At 38.8% G+C, this 19,145-nt stretch overlaps 2 protein-coding genes across 2 annotated transcripts in view; one reads left to right on the top strand and one right to left on the bottom strand.

Moving 5' to 3' along the window:
* NCBP1 (nuclear cap binding protein subunit 1, 80kDa) overlaps positions 1-18,755 on the bottom strand; it is a 28,968-nt gene extending 10,213 nt beyond the window's left edge. The window contains exons 1-15 of the mRNA XM_009880722.1: positions 18,750-18,755; positions 18,290-18,390; positions 16,870-17,026; positions 14,760-14,867; positions 14,116-14,237; positions 13,567-13,636; positions 11,799-12,014; positions 10,707-10,804; positions 9,279-9,342; positions 5,898-6,008; positions 4,570-4,634; positions 3,762-3,824; positions 2,396-2,470; positions 1,186-1,289; positions 217-339 (exon numbers count right to left, since the gene is read on the bottom strand). Of these exons, the coding sequence (XP_009879024.1) occupies positions 217-339; positions 1,186-1,289; positions 2,396-2,470; positions 3,762-3,824; positions 4,570-4,634; positions 5,898-6,008; positions 9,279-9,342; positions 10,707-10,804; positions 11,799-12,014; positions 13,567-13,636; positions 14,116-14,237; positions 14,760-14,867; positions 16,870-17,026; positions 18,290-18,390; positions 18,750-18,755 (1,483 nt within the window). The remainder of the gene's footprint in view (positions 1-216; positions 340-1,185; positions 1,290-2,395; positions 2,471-3,761; positions 3,825-4,569; positions 4,635-5,897; positions 6,009-9,278; positions 9,343-10,706; positions 10,805-11,798; positions 12,015-13,566; positions 13,637-14,115; positions 14,238-14,759; positions 14,868-16,869; positions 17,027-18,289; positions 18,391-18,749) is intronic.
* Positions 18,756-18,833: 78 nt separating this feature from the next.
* Positions 18,834-19,145, top strand: part of TSTD2 (thiosulfate sulfurtransferase (rhodanese)-like domain containing 2) — a 15,232-nt gene continuing 14,920 nt past the window's right edge. The window contains exon 1 of the mRNA XM_009880710.1: positions 18,834-18,957. Coding sequence (XP_009879012.1) covers positions 18,834-18,957 — 124 coding nt within the window. The remainder of the gene's footprint in view (positions 18,958-19,145) is intronic.

Genomic DNA, 19,145 nt, shown 5'->3' with positions numbered 1-19,145 from the left:
TGTTAAGAAAAACAGGCCTGCCTCTGCGTGCAAGACGTTTACAAAAATCTCTAAAAATGCTGTATTATTTCCATTTACTGATAAATTGAAACCAACTATTAGAAGGGAAAGCACACAGTTCTGTTAACCACCACACTCATAGCTCCAAAGGATGGTAGATCAGTCTACACACAAAAGAAATTACAGCCTACCAAAGCCTAACAGCATATATCTTACCATCATCATCATCCTGGTTTGGATTAGGCACATCTTTTAAAATGCTGAAGATTTCATCATTACTGGCCTTATTTTTAATTGCGATTGTTAAACAGAGTGCCACAGTATATCCAGGAAGAGACCCTAAACAAAAGCAAAGAAGTCAGAAATATGTAGAAGGCAAGCGAGTATTTTTAACATCAGTTTGCCCCTCGGAGAAACAAGCACACTTCCCAGCTATACCTAAAACTAACAGTTTCCAGCATCATTGTCCACATCGCTATTCCATAAAATGTCTCAACACACTTCCTGGTCTTCACAATTAATTCAAAACTTTCAGTAGAACCTTTAGAGCTGAGGTCAGGTAATCACTCTCCTGTCTAAAGCTCTACTTCAGCTTCCACCAATTTCCTAAAAACACAATACTTCCTTGTTTTTCCTCACAGTATCTTTCATGTTCACACTTATATGCTTAGGATTGTCTTTATACAGAGTAATAAAAGGAATAAAGATATCTCTCTACCTCAATCTTCACATCATCTGCTGCCTCTGTATGCTTCATTAAACCAAGTTTACAGGTAAAATCTTTACTGTTTCATGAAGTTCAAAAAATAAATCCACATTATCACTTCATATGCTGACTTGTGCATAATATTGTGCCCAAACAGGGAAAATAGATGAAATTTCCAATTTTAGACTTCTGGCAAACAATGCCGCACAACACCACAACCACCTCAGCACCAGCAGCTTCACATATCTGGATTTTCTTTTCTTCATAAAATAACAAACAGTATTATACTACAGAGATCCAGGCTTAATATATATTAATTGTTCATGTGAAACATATTTACCCATATGGAAAAGATGCGTATTTATTTCAGCTGTATTCTTCTTTATGAAAACAACTGATATTACAGTCAATCTATTGTGTTCCATTGCTCTGAAGCACTATTTTCTTCAACTTGACCCCTCAGTAACTTTAATACTTACTATTACTTTCATCTCCATATTTGTAAATGCACACTGGATTAGCAGGACTGAGGACAGAAAAACTTGCAGGAACAATGTCTATTATTCGCTGATGGTAGGAGAGTCTGGAAATAACAAGTTTCACAGGCAGTAGAATTAAAATGGAAATAATACCAGGGCTAATTCTAAAGTGACTGCTTTACAATGGCTTTCCTGTATTTAACTTTCATAGAATAAAAATCAGGATGTTTATACAATAGAATGGTAGTTTGCTGGGTAGTAAGAGCTAAGTAAACCAAACTTACTAGCAGATGCTTTCTGTTTGAACTTCTTGATGCTAGCGTTTCAGCCTCATACAATTAATTTGGCTTGTGAAAAGATTTAGAGTCTGCCTGGTAGAACATTTTATGCAAAAGCCTAAGATGTGCTGCAGAAAACTAGTAAGATGTTGTTATTCAAAGCAGAAAAAAAAATAATAAACTGGATGTCTTCATTTTACTTTCCAGCTTATTTCACTCCCACAAAGGCTTAATTTTGCTACCAGAATTTTCAGTGAAATGAAGAGTGCCACAGAAAAACTGCATTCATTTTGCAGCGCAACACTTGCACACTTCCTATACTGAACTCACCCAAAACTAGATGAATGTTTTCATGTAGGATGCTGAATAACATAAGCTTTTTGAACACTTTGCTCTTTCTCTCTCCCATATCCCTCTATCTCAACAATTTTAAGTCCAGCCCTAACTGTGTACTCTTCTTGTTGGGTTTGGGTTTTTTTTTTTGTTTGTTTGGAGGGTTATTTGTTTTAAGGTCAATGAACATTAGAGGCACCCAGAAGAATCAAGATTAGATTCTCTGTTTTCAGTATAAGTAACGATCAGTTCCCTCCATTTCTGTGAATGATGAATACTTTCCAGAAATATTGCCTGAACTCTATTTCTTTCCATGCCTATGGTGAAACACGTCTTTTTGTAACTACAGGTGTGCATACCTAGGATAGACAGCTTGCTACCATCTGCTCCACCTGTTTCTCCCTCCCTCTAAAGTGGTGTCCCAAGTGTCCTACAGCAGGTAAACCAGATTAAAACCATACAAACAACAGACTCAACTGAAACTGAATTTTAAGAACAGACATGCCTGAGACAAGAGTCAAGTTAAAAAGAATCTAACAGTATGCAGAAGCAAAGATCAAACTTTGCCTTGAATGCAACTATCAACAGATCTTACTTACCGCATGCACTTTTCCAAAACCTCTCTCACAAATTTGGGTTTGGGCTTTTCAAGGTCCTGAGTAAGACAATCTGACCTATCAAAGGACAGAATGTGATAGCTTTTAGCAAAAAAATTTGTGTTTTAGTCTATTTTTGGCCTGGTCTAATAGGTACGAAACAATCCTGGTCTAATGAGTAGACAATGAAGTAATTTTATTACTATTTCCTTATTGGCCATCAGCATTCTTGGAATCTCATCTCTCTGTGATATATTTTCAAGTAGCCTCCCTTCCCCCACCAGATTAAAAATAATTTGTGCTTACAGTTAGCTGCATTTCCCTTTCCGTAGGAAAGGAAACTGATGTGATTTCATAGTCTGTTCCTCCCTCACAGGAATTTTTGAACTTCTGGTTGATTTCAAATGCATTTCAGATAAAGAAAAGTCCCACATACGGACAATTGCGAGATTTGTGAAAAATTGCAGATTATGAGAGAAACTCATAGAAGTATTGCCATTGAGGAACATCCAGGCAAAGAAAAACAGCTCTTTGAAGACTGCTGTCTGGTCAGTCAGCATAGACATATACTAGGACAGCCAGCAAGCACTTAATTCCACGAGGACAACACAAGAAAATTAAGTAAAGCCACAAAACCGTATCACAAGAAGGGCTGCAACTCTTTCCTAAAGGACCCTTGGGCATTTCAGCTACGGAAAGCATGTACAGTAGCAGACCGTGGAAGTTACTGTAGGGAGGACTTAACCCTGAGGCGTTCTCTCTTGCTACATGGGTTCCTGGAATGAAAAGCTCAGGGGAACATGTGGTTAGACACTGAAGCAGTCCAGGGACCTCCTGCTAGAGATCTGAGTTCCAGACTTGGCATGGTAAGAATGGATGGCAGGGCCAGCTCTGATGGAACTTAGGGGGATAGGATTTGGCAGAAGGGAAACAGATCACAAGGTCTCAAGGATAAAGGTTATAATGAAAGGTTTAGGGTAGTACAGAGAGCTACATTACAGAATGAATACAGGATACAAAGAGTCAGAGCAAACCATTACAAGTAAATTGAGGAGTCATTTTGGAAAATTTGCTAGCAAGGGACTGAGGGTGCAGGACAAATTAAAGAAATCACGTTTCTACTTCCCCTGTTTAGGGAATGCATATACGGGGTTGAGACTTATCACAAAGTTCACCAGGGACAATACAGCAACTAAAGAGATTATCAAGATAATCTACCACTGAGTGGAGGTGAACAGATTAAGAAAGATCTCTAAAGAGCTGGAGGAAAGCAATTAACAGGGTTGCCATGCCGTGACAGTTCCTGGATAAGTTTGAAATTTTAAGGTTTTTGCAGTATCAGGTTCAAATCAAAAGGAGAGAAACTTACCAATCTTCCCAGCTCCAACGGAACTGAAAGTTGCTCAAGTGGTGAGAAAACCAGTTAATAAATCTTTATTAAAAGAACAAGAAAGCTCCATTAGATGCCAGAAGTGCAGGAAAACTTTCAGTTGAGATTTTCTTATAAATGCATTCTACTTTTCAAAGGCAAGCCTAAACTCTAAAGCTACTGCAGCATTAAACAGGTATTTATTTGACATATACAAAAGACTTGAGTTCGGAGAATAAGAAAGAAGCTTTTATGGACAAATAGCCTGTTCATGTGTTCTGTTTTTTCATACAAAGAGATGACCTATTAAACTAACAATTAGAATGTAAACTTTCTGTGAATACACAACTTCCACATTTTTGATGAGTAATTAACAAGCTCTCCTACACAATGCAGACTTCACTCAAAGGGCAAAATCACCACCACCCTCCTCCTCTGGGTGGCACATACGCCATTAACTGCACTCCCAACTCGCCTCCCAGGCCACTAGGGAGCAGGCATAGTACTACATAATGGAAGTACTATGCAACTATGAACAGCTTCACACACAGAAAAGTTGTCACCAATCTTAACTGTGCTGTAAAGAAAGCTAGACTCATGACCTCCGGGAGAGTGCTTCTGGGAAGGAGAGGCAAGTGGTCAGTCCTCCACCTTCTTTTTAGATTGCTCAAAGCCAAAGCCCAGACAACATTTTGAATAGCACCAAGAAGTTCTAACAAGTATTTCTGACTACTGTTCATAGCCTTTTCATTTTTCCTGTACACTGGATATTGAGGAATATTTTCCACCGTCTCCAAAACACATTTACCTGTCCACACATGTCGTATTCATTGTATCCAAACGCATGTACAGCATTTCTGTGGCCTGTGCAAGCTGGAAGTTTATTATTAAGGTTAACACAAAAGTACTGGATAAGTCAGATGTTATTCCTTTCAGTTTTTGAATAGAATGTCATCAGCTTTTTGTACAGAAGGCTCCTTGGATCTACTCCAAAATCAGGTAAATCACAGTAAACCCACAGTGGAAAAAATGAAGCATATAGTGCGTTCTACCCTCTAATCCCAGTCTGTGTTTCTTCCATTACTGCAATGAGACCGTAGGCTTCTTCCATAGAAAGCTAGAATTTGCATCATGTGACAAGCAAAACTGTGCTGATGTGAAAAGACACCTCCTAATGGAGTACTTCTGTAATCTCACCAGTCTAGCTTCATGGGCTGCTGTTGATCCTTACCCTCAAACAGCCTTTGATCATCATTGAAGGCTTAAGAAAGTATGTCTACACAGACTTTACCCAACAAGGGCTTTATCTTTCTTATGGTGTCCCTATCAACAATGAAAATTTTCTGCATGGATATTCACCCAATTCTAGACATAGACTTGTTAGGGTCTATTATGTGATTTGCAAACAGCGAGTGGTATCATGAAGTAGAATGAAAATTTGCGCGTGAAATTACGAGTGGATAGACATCTGTCAACCATCCCCCAATCTCAGAGTCTGTAGCTTGATCTAAAACCATCATCTAATACGATCTAAAATGGCACTAAAGTAGGGGCAATGCAATAGCCAGAATTAGCTGGGAGTCATGCCTCCCTCCTCAGCATTTAGCCACCCTCTCTGAGCTGACAGATGATGACTGACCTTTTGAACGCTCCTACTGGGGACACTGAGTGGGAACTCAGGCAAGTTGCTTTAAATCATCTGCTACGCTTCCTACTAAAAAAAGAGTAGGAGCACTCACACAGTCGTTAGAACAAAAGATCAAGTCTGTAACTTCCTTTCCTTCTCAGCCTTTAATGTGCCTGTGACCATGCCACACATTGTTCAGATCGAAACAGGTTGCAGTGACAAGCAGGGGTATTGTATTTTGTACCCTCACCAAGACAGCCCTTCTTGCGAAGGTCAGAGGAAGTACCAGAACATTGTCCAGAAAGCTGAAGAGTCTTCCCCACTTCGCAAATCCAGACCTGTGCTAAGTGGGCTGTGCTGTTCTTTCATGTGAACATTAGAGGCAAAGTTTCATGCAGCTGCTGTAAAATATTAATACTGCCAGTATTTACTGCTATCCCGTCATCTACTGAGCAAAGAAAATAAAGACTGCATTTTATAAATGCTCTCCAGCAGCACAGAAAGGATACAACTTGTGGTAAAGAGCCAGGCTGAAGTTTGCAAAGTTCAATCAGGAGCGTTGTGTACATGACTTCAATGTGTGGTGGAGATGGAAGTTGAAACAACTCTGCAAATATTACCTGTAGGAGAGGAAGGCACAGAATTAGATCATAGTCCAGTGTTGCCTGTACAACCCTCAGCTTCACAATAGTGGCCATCAATCTTTAACAATTACATACCCCAAAAGGCCCATATTATTCAGTCAAATGCGTGTTCCAGGAAACAGAGAAACTTATAAAGGTAGTGGTAACCCTATGCTGTACTAATACAGTCCACGCTAACTGCCCTTATTATTTCATGCTAACACAACACCAGCATTATACATTTATTATCTCTAACAAACACACCACCTAACTGTAGAAATGGGCAGTTATAATATAACCTACTGCAGTGCTACTGCATGATCTGAGAAAAGTGGAAATCGTCTGATCCTGTTGAATAATAAATACAAATATTAAACACATTAAATGAAGCCTAAGCATTTAGCATGAAAGACTATTTGCATTAAAATTACATCTGTATCTTTTCCATTGTGTTCTCTTTTCTCCTATACAAAACCATATAAATAAAGCCTCAGCTTTCAATGGAAAATTACAACCAGCACTTCATACAACAAAAATATATGCTCAGTACACCCCTTGGCAGAGCATCTTTCTAAAAAAACCTGAAAACAATCCTGCAGTCATCATTCATGTTTTTATTTTCAAGTTTGCCTACAGTAACAGCTTTAAGGTCAATCTTTAAGGGCTATGAAAAGATCATCATTGTACAACATTCATCTCTGAGTTTCTGTTTGTTTTGTGTGCCATTCTCAACTGGATTTAAATCATGTCAAAGGAATCAGGAAACTCTGATTCATTATGGTTGGTCAGTTTTCTCTTTAAACTTCTGAATAAAACCGGAAGAATTGAAGCTTAAATGAGTAAGCTTTAGAAAATCTTCTTACTAGTGTAAGAAATCAACATCCATTTATAGACTCCATAAGCAGCACATGAAAACACATTGACTAGAACCTGTTACTGTATGGAAGGATTTGAAAGCATGAAAAGACTACAAAGAGCTGGAGAACCTTTCTGTGACAGTGTAATTCAGACATACTGTTAAGATAGATATGGCAAAAAGGTAGAAGGGGACCCTGTTAGGTAGAAAAACACTCCTTTTCTCAAGATAGGAAATAACAACAACTAGATGATCAGTCATTATCTGTTTGGGATACTGCATAAAACTATTTGTGATATTCATGACATGTTCATTACCAAATGTTCAGATTGAGTGTTTCAGACTGGCATACCATACTTTGTGAAAATAACAAGGCCACAAGAAAGATCAGGACACTGATGATCTGAATGTCCGAACTCTGTTGAATGTAAGTTGTACAAAAAGCTGTAGAAGCACAACAGGGCATAGCAGTCCAACATGCCAATGACACTGCCCAGACATTCTCTGTTCACAGCTGCCAAAAGTATCCACATATGTGCCTATAATAAGCTACTGAGAGAAATGTGCCACATTTCAGCATTTCCCACAGATTCCAGGTAGCATGGAGCATTCTGTGCTCGGCTTGGCAAACTACATGCGGAACCTCGGAGACCTTAAAAGTAGGCATACTTGGGAAGATACTGACACCTGCTTTCAGGCTACATTTACTTCTGCCTAACTGTTGTGTTCTGAACCTTAAATAACGCTTTCCTTTATTTGCTAGACTGTATTATTTCTACAGTTCTGTGACTTACTGAAATTTCACAGATTAAACTGTTAAACTGTTGTTGAAAGCAACATATTACCATCTTGACTCTTAAGAGAGACCTTACAAGGGAGCAGTAGCGAGCAGAATGAACAAAAGCCTGAAAAAAGCATGCTAAGCCTTAAAAACTCTAGACTTTTAATTAAAAGTTAGAAGTCATAGACAAGTAATGAAGTTAATATTCTAAAATAACTCAAAATTGCAAGAAAAAGGAAATTATTACAGTAATAGTCAAAGAAATTGCATACCAACTATGCACTTCTTTCCAAGTAATTTCATTTACGCAACCCTTTGCTATTTTCACATCCTACAAGTTTCTGAATGAAAGAATTTCTAGAGCCTTTAGGTAACTTATTTCATCAGGAATTGCAGTAACTATTTGTCGGCACTGATGTACAGCTGAGCATAAAGCATACAGCCATATAGCCATATATAGCACTTGAAGAGACTGACGATTAAGACCACTGAAGATACTTCAATGTTAAGGCAGAAAATGATTGTTAATTTTAAGATTCCTCTGTTCTGAATTCAGAGTACAAAAAGAGCAAGCTGACCAAAAGTAATGTAACTTTACAGCATTTAGAATATTTGGCATTTTGGTGTCAAGAGGAATTCTCAATCCCATTTTCATTAAGACAAATGTTCTACATAGGATTACTTCATGTTATAATTAGCTCTGAAATTCCTACTTATAGTTACTTCTTTGTAAAGCCTTTACATGACAAGTTGCCATTATTATTGAAATCTCTTAATCACTTTCAAATGTTGATGGAAATTAATGAAGTTCTATACAGCTGTGCATCTTGAAAACAGACCCTTGAAAGGAGGCAGCAAAAGAAAACCTACACTGCTCTTCTGATACGCATATGGTTATTCAAAATTCTCTAACATGGAGGATGCCCCAGAGGAAGTGCACCACTATTTCACTGCAAGTTCTTTTCCCAGCCAGTAGAACAAAATCATTTAGAAGATCCAAACACAAAATCATGCAGAACGGCTGAGTTTGGCTGGAGATCATCTAGTGAAAAGCCCCTTGCATAAGGCAGGGTCACCCAGAGCAGGCTGCTCAAGGCTGTGTCCTCTTAGGTTTTTAACTTCTCCAAGAACAGAGACTCCACAACCTCTCTGAGCAAAGTCCTCCAGTATTTAATCACCTTTCCAGTAAAAAAAGATTTTTCTTATGTTTAAATGAGTTTCTTGTACTTCAATTCGTGTCCATTTCCTCTTGTGTTTTAATTCAATTTTTGTTTAACTAGAAGTGACTCAAATGTAACCATCTCTTTGACTGCATCATTTGACTTTAAAAGCATCATATGTAAAACTTTGGAAGTTTGAGAAATGCCACAACCTGGATTATTAGTGCACTAAGAAATTTTGGTACTTGACGAAAGCTCCCATGCACCAAGTTAAAATAACAACAAAAAGCATAAAACTAACACTCAACTGTATATAACCTGCTCATTTAAAAGCCGCTGGTTGAATTCAACAAGGTTCTGGCTGACTCCCATATCAAACTGTAATTTAATGGACCTATCATGGAACTAACTGGAATGTGTTACTTGTGAAAGAAAGAAGCTACAAAAGAGGTTATCTTTAAAATCCATACCTCCACTATGTGGTAGTTCAAGGGGATCTTGTTATTTCCTGGATAGCTCAACAGCTGTGCAGCACTGCAAAACCATAGATACATTTAGTTCAGAACATAACACAGCAAATGTGATGTAATGATCAACTAATGAAGTTCCAGAAAACACATAATTCTGGGCAAGTGTTCACACAAAAGCAGCACAAACACACGAACAATCCTTCCAAAGTCTGTCCATCAATCCATAAAACATTAAAAACAAGAACAGCAGAAGAACATAACAGCATTGTCTAAACTATGACTTGTAATGATGTATTTTATCTCTGTAGTTGTATCACTTGAACACTATACTGCTATGCAAAATAGTTTTGCACAAATAGTCATGGTGATCTGTAATTCTGAAATACATATATGAAAAGGAAAAAAAAACCAACCCCAAACAACAGATGTTCAGAATGACTTCAAAGCACACTTAAGCTAATGGGTTATGTAAGAAACTGTCAGGCTTCAAGTGCTTCATCTTTTAATCAGTTCATTATCACGTATCGTTATTACATAGCAAACAACTGCTACTTCCTTCATTTTATTTCTAACTCTCTGGCAAATCTTGTGTCTCACTCTAGTCTTTGATTTTCCTCCAAGAATTAAGAGACTATCCCAGTAACTGCAACAACCCTGAATTTGCAGTTTCTGCTGAATCGAACAGCTGCAACCAAAAAAACTTTATCACATGCCATCACCAAAAACATCATTTCTGCCCATTTTTTGCATAATATACAAAGTTCAGTGGTTTTCATTTGGAAGCACGACACAGCCAATTACCCGTGGCAACCCATCTCAGTTATCAATTACCCACATCAGATATTGCTCAGGCAGGAATGAAGAAAAGTGTTGGCACTGCTTCCTAGCAGGCTCAAACTAATGGCCCTGCAATGACTTCTCAGAGCGAGCTCAATTATCTCTGCCAGATAATCCCAAAGAGAAGAACACAACAAGGGGGAGTAAGAAGCAAAAGTGTGTTCAGAAACACCAATGTGCAGCCAGCTGCAGATGAACCAGTGCAAAGCTCACTATGCCCCAACAAATCAGCTGCTTCAAAATTCCAGGAAGCATAACACAAGCACACTCTCCACAGCGCTCCCATGAAGAGTAAGGTGTGCCTGCACATTTTTTGCAGCACTTCCTGTACTACCCGAATTCCCTTCCTAAGGAGCTACTGTCCCCCTGGATCATACAGACTCTCCGTTATCTGGATATTACGGACCCACAGTATTCCGGGCAACAGTTTTAATATAGTTAAATGAGGTAATTCAAGTTCCTCAAATGCTCTAGGAAAGTTTTTTCATAAAACTTGAGCTCTTGTCTAACTTGTGCTGGACTCTGCATACCCCTGAAGCCATGGTAGCATATAAAAAGCGCCAGGGCCTCATAATGGTAAGCTCTTCCTACCAAGTCTTTCTCTCTTTCCAGTGGGATTTGATGATGCAGTGAAGGTTCTCTTCTATTACAAATCGCTCAACAGAGTGGCTGCCAGGCATGACAGGGCCCTGTTAAAAAAGAATTAAGACTCATGAAAGATCACTGGCAACGCACTGCAGATCGCAAGCTATCCTATAAACATTTACAGGTGGAAAAAAAATAGTCCAACTTCCACATAATCAGTGAGGTCTCAGCTATCCTGTATCCTTCAGGACTGTGAAGCTGGTGTGACACAGTTCCACACAAACCTCAGACTGACATTTAAAACAAAATTAATACTAAGACTAATTAAAAAAAGAAATGGGAACAAAATTAGAGAACATGATTATAAATTCATGGAGCATCCATTTCTTCTTCACTCTATGTAGCCATCATGCAGGCTACCACTACGCAGCCTGGGGGGAAAAAAAAAAAAAAAATAAAATAAATCACAGTTGAGCTGGAATAAGAAATTAAGCCAGGAATGGCCAGTATAGAGGGGAAAGAATACACAATCATGGTCTTGTTCATTGCAAAAACCAGGGGCAAATAAATGCAGGTAAAAGGCAGCAGACTTAAAGCTAAGGGAAGTAAAAAAGCACTTGGGGAAAGCAGTATATATTCTTTTCCTATACACTTTTGTCTATATATCTGCTGTTGACCAACGCTGGAGGCAGACTGTTGAGATGGATGGATCTTTCACACACCCCAATTAAGCACTCCTTTGTTCCACAATATGCATCAACAAATTTTAACAGAGTAGTAAACAACAGGCTTTAAACATTAGGATAAATACCTAGCCTGGAAAAAGACTTGAGTCACCAACTTTATGGAAGGAAGGTCTAACTCTGTGAATGTAGTTTTACTAGAGACATCAGGGAATTCAAAATTCTGCTCCTCACAGATTTACTTTGTATGGCAACTCAGTCACCTAGTTCATTTCTGCAGAAGTACCAAAGCAGAACTGCTGCTGGTCTTCAAACCACTCACACTCCTGGGAAAGGGGCTATCACATTATGACCAATATTGCCTCAGGAATCTAACTGTGAAATCCGCTCACCATCCCCCTCAGCAATCACGTACCTCAGGGTCATCTGTGTAGTCAAACATCCTAAAAATAACCCTCGGCATCGGGTACACTGAATCTTCAGTGTGAGGCGGAGGAGTGAACGGAGGCAGATTGTGTTGCAGTGCTTCACAAAGAATGCTGTCAAAAGCCAAGTAGGGCCTCAGAATGTGCCGTTCTTGCCAACGGTCCTTTTTCAACTTCTGAATCTGAGACCAAAGGCAGTCTAAATACTGAAGGAAAAAGGTGAGAAACATCAGATGTGCTGAATCTTGTAACAAAGCTGGCAGCTCCCTGAACTGTCAGAAATGTATTTCTTAAATTCCATATTCCATTCAGAAAAAAAGTTTCTTAAAATGGTGATTTAGTAAATCAAAAAATAATTCAAGAATTCTAAATGCCAGAGCTGCTCCTAATTCCACACAACGTTGTGTCAGTAAAATTTAACTGCTTGCAGGTTTTTAAACACCAACAGGCAGCCCAGGATTCTGAGCATGACGGGCACCATTTGAATCTGCCAGCAAATTTACAGCAGTGAACATTACTGCAGTCACTACTCATTGGTGGTATTAAAACAGACATAATATCAACATTGGAAAGACATTCTGTAGGACTGCCATGTTGTTCCCAGAGCAATCAAAACCAGCGGCTACCGCATATTCAAGAAAAGTACAAAATACCATTGCCATGGTTTTCAACACAATTGTGAGTCCCAGCATTCTCCCAGAGATGGCACTGATATCTGTGCAACTGGCAACAGGCTTGCTTTGTTTAATTACCCTCTTGCTAAAAGCAGTTCAAGAATTCCAGAGGCCTGTGGCCTTACTGAAAGCAAACTTCAACTGGTCCAAGAGATGTCCTTACATGGAAGTGCTTTGCATTTACTGAAACTATAACACTACAAAATGGGAACAAAACTAGTTAACAACTAGCACCTGAAGTGAACAGCCGTGTTTACAGGATAACGCATGCTCTCAAACACACTCTGCTAATCTCTCCTCTATCAAACTAAATAAGGAAACTCAGATATTGGGCAGGCAGAATACTCAAGTTGACAAATCAGTCTCTCTCTCGAAATGATGATTAACAAGACAATTGCTAATACTGTGATTTAATCAGAACAGGGAACAAAATGTAAGAGGACTATGTTCCAAAACTTCCCAGAAGATCAATTTAGATCTCAATTTCCAGCTCAGTTTGTCCTAAGCTTAGTGGAAATAAAAAAACCCCGAGAATATCCAAAAAGGTAAATTCCACGCCAAACCAGCCAGATGCCACCTCTCCCCTCCAGTATCTTTGGCTTAATTGTGAAAGATGGCATGATAACTGCTGAGTACAGTTTCTACATATTTGTTTAGCACTACCTGGAGCTGAGAAAGCAAAGCCGTAACAAAAGTTTCTTTCTTGCAGAGGGAAAATATTAAGGGTTAATTAAGGAGTTACATTCTGCTTCTCACAAAGGTTCTTTTAACATGAAGCCCTGTACCTGCAACTCCAAAACAAGTACTACAATTTACAATGATTCCTCACTTCATAACACTTCGTCAGGGGCCTGTCAACAAACAACAAAACACTCTCCTACTCACCCCCTACAACCTTATCTTTAGGCCTAAGACTTAGAATGGAATTCCTCATGTAGAACTTGTTAGAATTAATGACAAACAGGAGACAATTGAAAGCATTAATACTTTTAGAGGTGCCTTTTAATTTCATGGTAAAAAAACACCTTAGTAAAAAAATCGTTTTTCAAACTTTCTGAAAGAATGCAATGTAAAAACCACTCACCTCCTCTTGTGGGTGTGGTTTATCAGCAGTCCAAACTTGAAGCATGGGTACATGAATCTTCTGGCGGCGTCTGTTTACACAGGAAAGAAAACCTGACCTTTAAAAGACTAATTTAGGGCAGAAATTTTTTTCGTATTGCGAGTGTACTACTATTTGATCTCTTCAGCTGATGAGGTCTACCGTATATAAAAACCAGGTTTGTGACTACTTAAAATATCTCTATTATCATATCTTGACAACAATGTTAACTTGACGCACGTAGGGAGAAAGCAAGAGCACTAAAGCAACAACTATCAGTATTCACAGCATAATTACAACTGCAGCTGCTCCAGCACGAGCAGAACAAGACCTTCAACATACCCTAAAACTAGACAAGACAATACAAGTTTTCAAATTCAAAAGTCACTTCACTTATTCTATTTTCAGGGGTTTTTTTTTTTTTTTTCAGACTTAAGACTTCATAATACTTTTAAGTGAGCAATAATCAATTCTATTAATCCATGCTTGAAAGGACACCAAAAAGAGTATTTTTAATGGGTTACAACATACTTTAAATAGCTTTCTGTCTGAGACAAGAGACGATCCATTTCAGCATCCTTTTTCTCATATAACTCCTTTCCAACCCACGGCAAAGATGACAGAAATGCAAACATATACCAGTCACATCGTACCTATAGGAAAGAAATACACTGAAATGTAAGTATACAAGTAAGATCCAAAAGATTTTGTATACGCAATCCATTTTAATTTAAATTAAAACATCAGCAAAACTATTATTTCGGGAGGATGCAAATACCAGCAGCTGAAGACTGGATTGGCAAGCTATGAAAAAAATGCATCCTTGCTTGAGATGTATCATTTTTAACTTGAACCGTGACAAGCAGACTTAAAAAATGGTATCACTTCCACTATCCTTCTGCATATTATCAATATAGCAAAACAAGTCAGGCACTACATGCTTGCAAAAGTAAAATAAATTCACTTCAGCTACCTCACTAAAAAGGACCATACTTTCTTACTCTATATACACATTTCCTAACTGCCACAGGCTTACCCACGCTAAGGAAACTGCATGACAGTCCATTTAGTTTGCCATTTCTACAACTTCCCTACTCTATGCATAAGTACAGAAGCAATGGTACAGGAAAAACTGCGAAAACAGCACTAGAGGAGCCTACAGATCTTTTGCTTACTTGGGGTACGTCTTCCTCCTGTGTCACGCTCACAAAGTTCTCAAACATAGCTACCATTGAAGGTGCAGCTATTACGTGACAATTCACAAGATCGGACAGAAAACGAACCTAAAAGAGACCAAAAATTTGTTTTAAATTAATACTTTTTAAACTGACTGCACGAGAACAAGTAAACATTACTTAACTAAAACAAACTATCAATAAAAGCACAATATTCATTTGGTAGTATGAGAGCAGAAGTATTGCACGCTGTACAGACCCACCTTTCAACCCTGGAAAGCAAGTACCGTAGGCGCTGCCTAATATATGGTTCGTTATAACATCTGTAGTCTGTTTCACTGCAATAACATTGCAAGGATAACATTTCTAATTCAGGAAGGTGGAAAACACCAGTATGCATCCAAAGACATGCAAACTGATACTACAGAAAAAAACCCCTTGTGCTTCTATCTACTCTAAACTGCATTAGATCACTGAAATTACAGAAGCGGAAGGAAAAAAAACTCTAAAAACATGAAGATGCATTGATCCACTGCTTCATGAGTCCAGATGTGCATCAGGAAACAGCAGTGCTGAATTTGTATGCCATTATACATGATTAATTTCTGTAATGATTTATTCATAAATACAGATAATGATACAGAGATAGCCTGTGTAAAAACTGCTGTCACTTTCAGGTTTCAGAAATATGACAGATGGTGTGGTGGGAATCAAATGGTCCTATTTGCCTGGGAAGAGAAAGTCTCCAGGGCAGGAATATATCCCTGATTTGGCTGCACTCTAGTAAGAAATCCAGACTGACAGAAATGGCAATTGAAACAGAAAACATCTGGGGCAGAGCAGTGCCTGTTTATTTTTTTCTGTCCCCTCTTCTTTGATTTGTATCCTGCCTTTGGACTTAAACAAGGCCCTGATGGGATCCAAGCTCTTGGAGTATCGCCACAATCTTAACAGACAATATAGGCTGAAATTCTACCAATTCAAACCTTGCCTATTTTTTTTTCCTAAATGCTCATTTTTTTCCTAAGGGCCCATTCACAAAAAGTAATCCAAAAAAGCAACACAGGTATTTTGATCCGAAGGCGGATCATTGAGAAGATGTCTTGGGAAAGCAATTTGGGCTAAGCAGACAGTTCAGTACTCAGAGAGCAACTGCAACAGAGAGAAGTACCCAGTTTTTACTTTCCAGATATTCATTGCTCTGAACAGTCTTTGAAAAGTCTTTGACAAAGCAGAGGAAAGACTTCCACTGCCACTCTCTTAGTTGTTACTCTCACAAGTCATTTCTACATGAGACTGACCAGAGAAGGTGAAGCTGAAGCCAAGGGACAGCACAATTAGAGATCTAATGAAGATTTTATTAGCAAAAGTGTCCTACGGTTGAACACCACATGCTTGACAAAATACACTGAAATACTAGAATCTTAATTTTCACCAGTGGGCTTCAAAAGAAGCTGGGGAGCTTGGCACTGGACTTCTAAATCAGACACCACTGAAGTCCTTTTTTGCAGACAAAATTTATAAGCAGGACAAGCTTAGCAAATAGCTTTGAAGACAGACAGCACTTAAACTGCCTGCTTGATCTTCACCCCTCATTAGTAAAATGAAAACACAGGCCTGGTAACAGTCATCAGACATAGCTTTTAAGCACTAGACTTTTCATTTTCTTTTCTTTTTTTTTTTTCCCCCATGGCAGCAACAACAACAAAATACTCCTCTGAACACCATGAAAGTGCATGACTTTCATCTATCTGTTACATTTGACTGTAGAATAGGCAGGGGGGAAGCACCTTTGTTTACCGCAAATTTATTTGTCACTGGGAAAAATACACATTTGGAAGTCAGTTTTGCAACTGTACTATGATTTCTCCCCCCTGAGAAAGGAAATACTTCTCACATCACACACATTCCCTCTTTCATTCCATTTCATTCCATTACACACATCCCTCCCACATTCCTACTGTCAATCTACAGTGCACTGCACATTGATGCCAGAAGAGACTGTAATGCACATTGCAGGGCCCAGCTTTTCTGGAACAAAAAGGTGAGAGAAGCAAATGAGAAAAAGGATGAGGAGAAATGTAAAACATACAAACAAAAACCAACTTACTAAATGCACAGCTTCATTATACATATTGACTTTTAGACATTCTTTAAGCTGACGAATCATGGCTTCTACAAATTCCCCACCAAAATTGTAGTTCCTGGCATTCAGCAACCCAACTAGTGTCGTGTAAACAGTAAGCTTTTCTGGTAACAGACGTGCACTGACACAGAAAAAGAAACATGGTGTTAGTTGTTCATTCATCACGTGCCAACTGGCAACTGCATAGCGTCTTACAATGTGCTTATTTTAAGTTAAACTTCTCTCATGACGAAACAAGAAAAAAGTGCTAGTGTGATCTTACAGTTCTATCCCATGGTTAATATTCTACAGAATCTTTTTTTTTTTTTTGAACTACAGTCATTTAGAAAGGCAGGTGCCACTGTCAAGTACATTTACGTTATTTACTTTTTATTTATATCTAACTGTCAAGTATTACAGAGGGTTGGCCAAATAATATAGACAGAATTTATGCAAGGATGTAAGAAGTTGTTTTAAGTTAGTAATTTAGAAATAATTTTATTATACAGCATCACCAAGATTACACAAGAGGCATACACATTTTATGCTATTAATTTTGATTCCAAGTTTCTCAAGTCAAAATAACTGATTTTAAGCACAGCATAGGAAAGGCCAGGTCCTACTGTAAAGAATTAATTTTCCTCAACCATTTTTGTATGCATGTAAGCTAATACTTTCAGATCAGCCTTACTGCTATAGGAAAATGTACTATTTACCTTATATTAACAAACATTCCTACCAAATAGATTTAAAGTATCTGCAAAACCATAGCATAAGCTAGGCTGGAACACTCTCCCTCTTCACCACAACCCTCCTTCATATATCTCTTACCTACTACCACAGACTCTGCACAACCCCTCCCTCAGACACAACTCAGTGACCCTGACACTGGGCACTTCCGTTCCTGCATTTTGCTAGGGAGAAGGAGAGCTTGCTTTCAGCTCTTTGTGTTCCCAGCTGCACTCCTTTAGTGAACGGGCTTATGAAGGCACAAGCATCGCATTGCCAGAGAAGAGGAACGAGCAATGAGAAAACAGCACAGATCATAAGACTGAATAAGTGTTAGCAGCCAATAGCTTCAGCAATTAACTGGGAAACAGGATATTGCCCAGTATCACTGTGTTCTCATTGCTACTGAAAAGCAGCTCTGAGGTTTCTTGTATCTGCTTTGAGCCTTTGTATGCATTTCAAGTCAAAGTACTGTAAAGAGGTATTTTCCTTGAATTATACCTAGTACGTAATAAGCTTATTCCTCTATTTCTTTTGCTTGTAGTAAAACAAGTTCTATGCTGTAACAGCACTCAAGAATTAAAGACACTCTTGGCATTTAAACTACCTTAAACATTAAAACTTATGCACAGAGAAGAAAGCACCTCCCAGATACCCAGGTCTCCTGCATACGTACACAGTACATAGTATTCTTAGTATCTTGCTTTTGTAATTTGGCAGATCAGCTTCCAAAACACCAGCTAGGCCCTCCAAGTTGCTCTCCAAAGATGAATTACTCTAAAATAAAAAATATCAAAAAAAGGTTCATCATCAACCAGGCAATACAGACCAGCCCCTGACTCTCAAGTGGAAGACAAGGAAGTTGGGCAAGAGCATCCTTTTATGTCACTTCCTTTTTCAGAGCAACGATTCAGCTCCATTTCTGATAAAGAATGACTCTCACTTTCCTGAAAGAAGGGGCAGTGAATGCTCATAAGGGCTGCACCTGATCACCCACCTCCCCTGCAAGAAACTCCAGTGCTCCCCTGGGATGCAAGATCTAACACTGCCTCAGGGACATCTTGGCAAGGTGACTTAGCCTTGATTATTGATACAGCAAGAAACTAAACACCTTCACAACTTGTTTTTCAGTGTACCATCATGTTGTCCTTATCCTTTCATCCTCCTTTCTATTAGCCTCAAATACTTTCAGGACTTGAAGCTTGTGCCCCAGGCAGACTATGTTAATTGCTCCACGTCCTTGGCAGACTGGAACCAGCAACAACATCTGCAGACGCGAAGTGATAACTACTCGCTGGCTGCTTATCATTGCTTGGAAGATACAACAGTCCCATTTAAGCACTTGCCCGTTTTAGCCACATGGTTTTGCAAAAGCTAACAACTTTCCCATTATCTCATTTAAAAAAAAAAAAAATTAAACCTTTTTCCTTTTCGGTGGTTACTACAGATGAACCACTAACATATAACACACAGAAGGGGGGAAGAAAACCCATTTCGGCTTTCTGCAGCTGCCGCCCCGGCCGTGAGGCGGC

Source organism: Charadrius vociferus, unplaced genomic scaffold (genome assembly GCF_000708025.1).
Source record: "Charadrius vociferus isolate BGI_N301 unplaced genomic scaffold, ASM70802v2 scaffold240, whole genome shotgun sequence".
NCBI classification, from domain to species: Eukaryota; Metazoa; Chordata; class Aves; order Charadriiformes; family Charadriidae; genus Charadrius; species Charadrius vociferus.
Note: the sequence above shows the minus strand (reverse complement) of the source record. Positions and strands in the feature narration are given on the sequence as shown.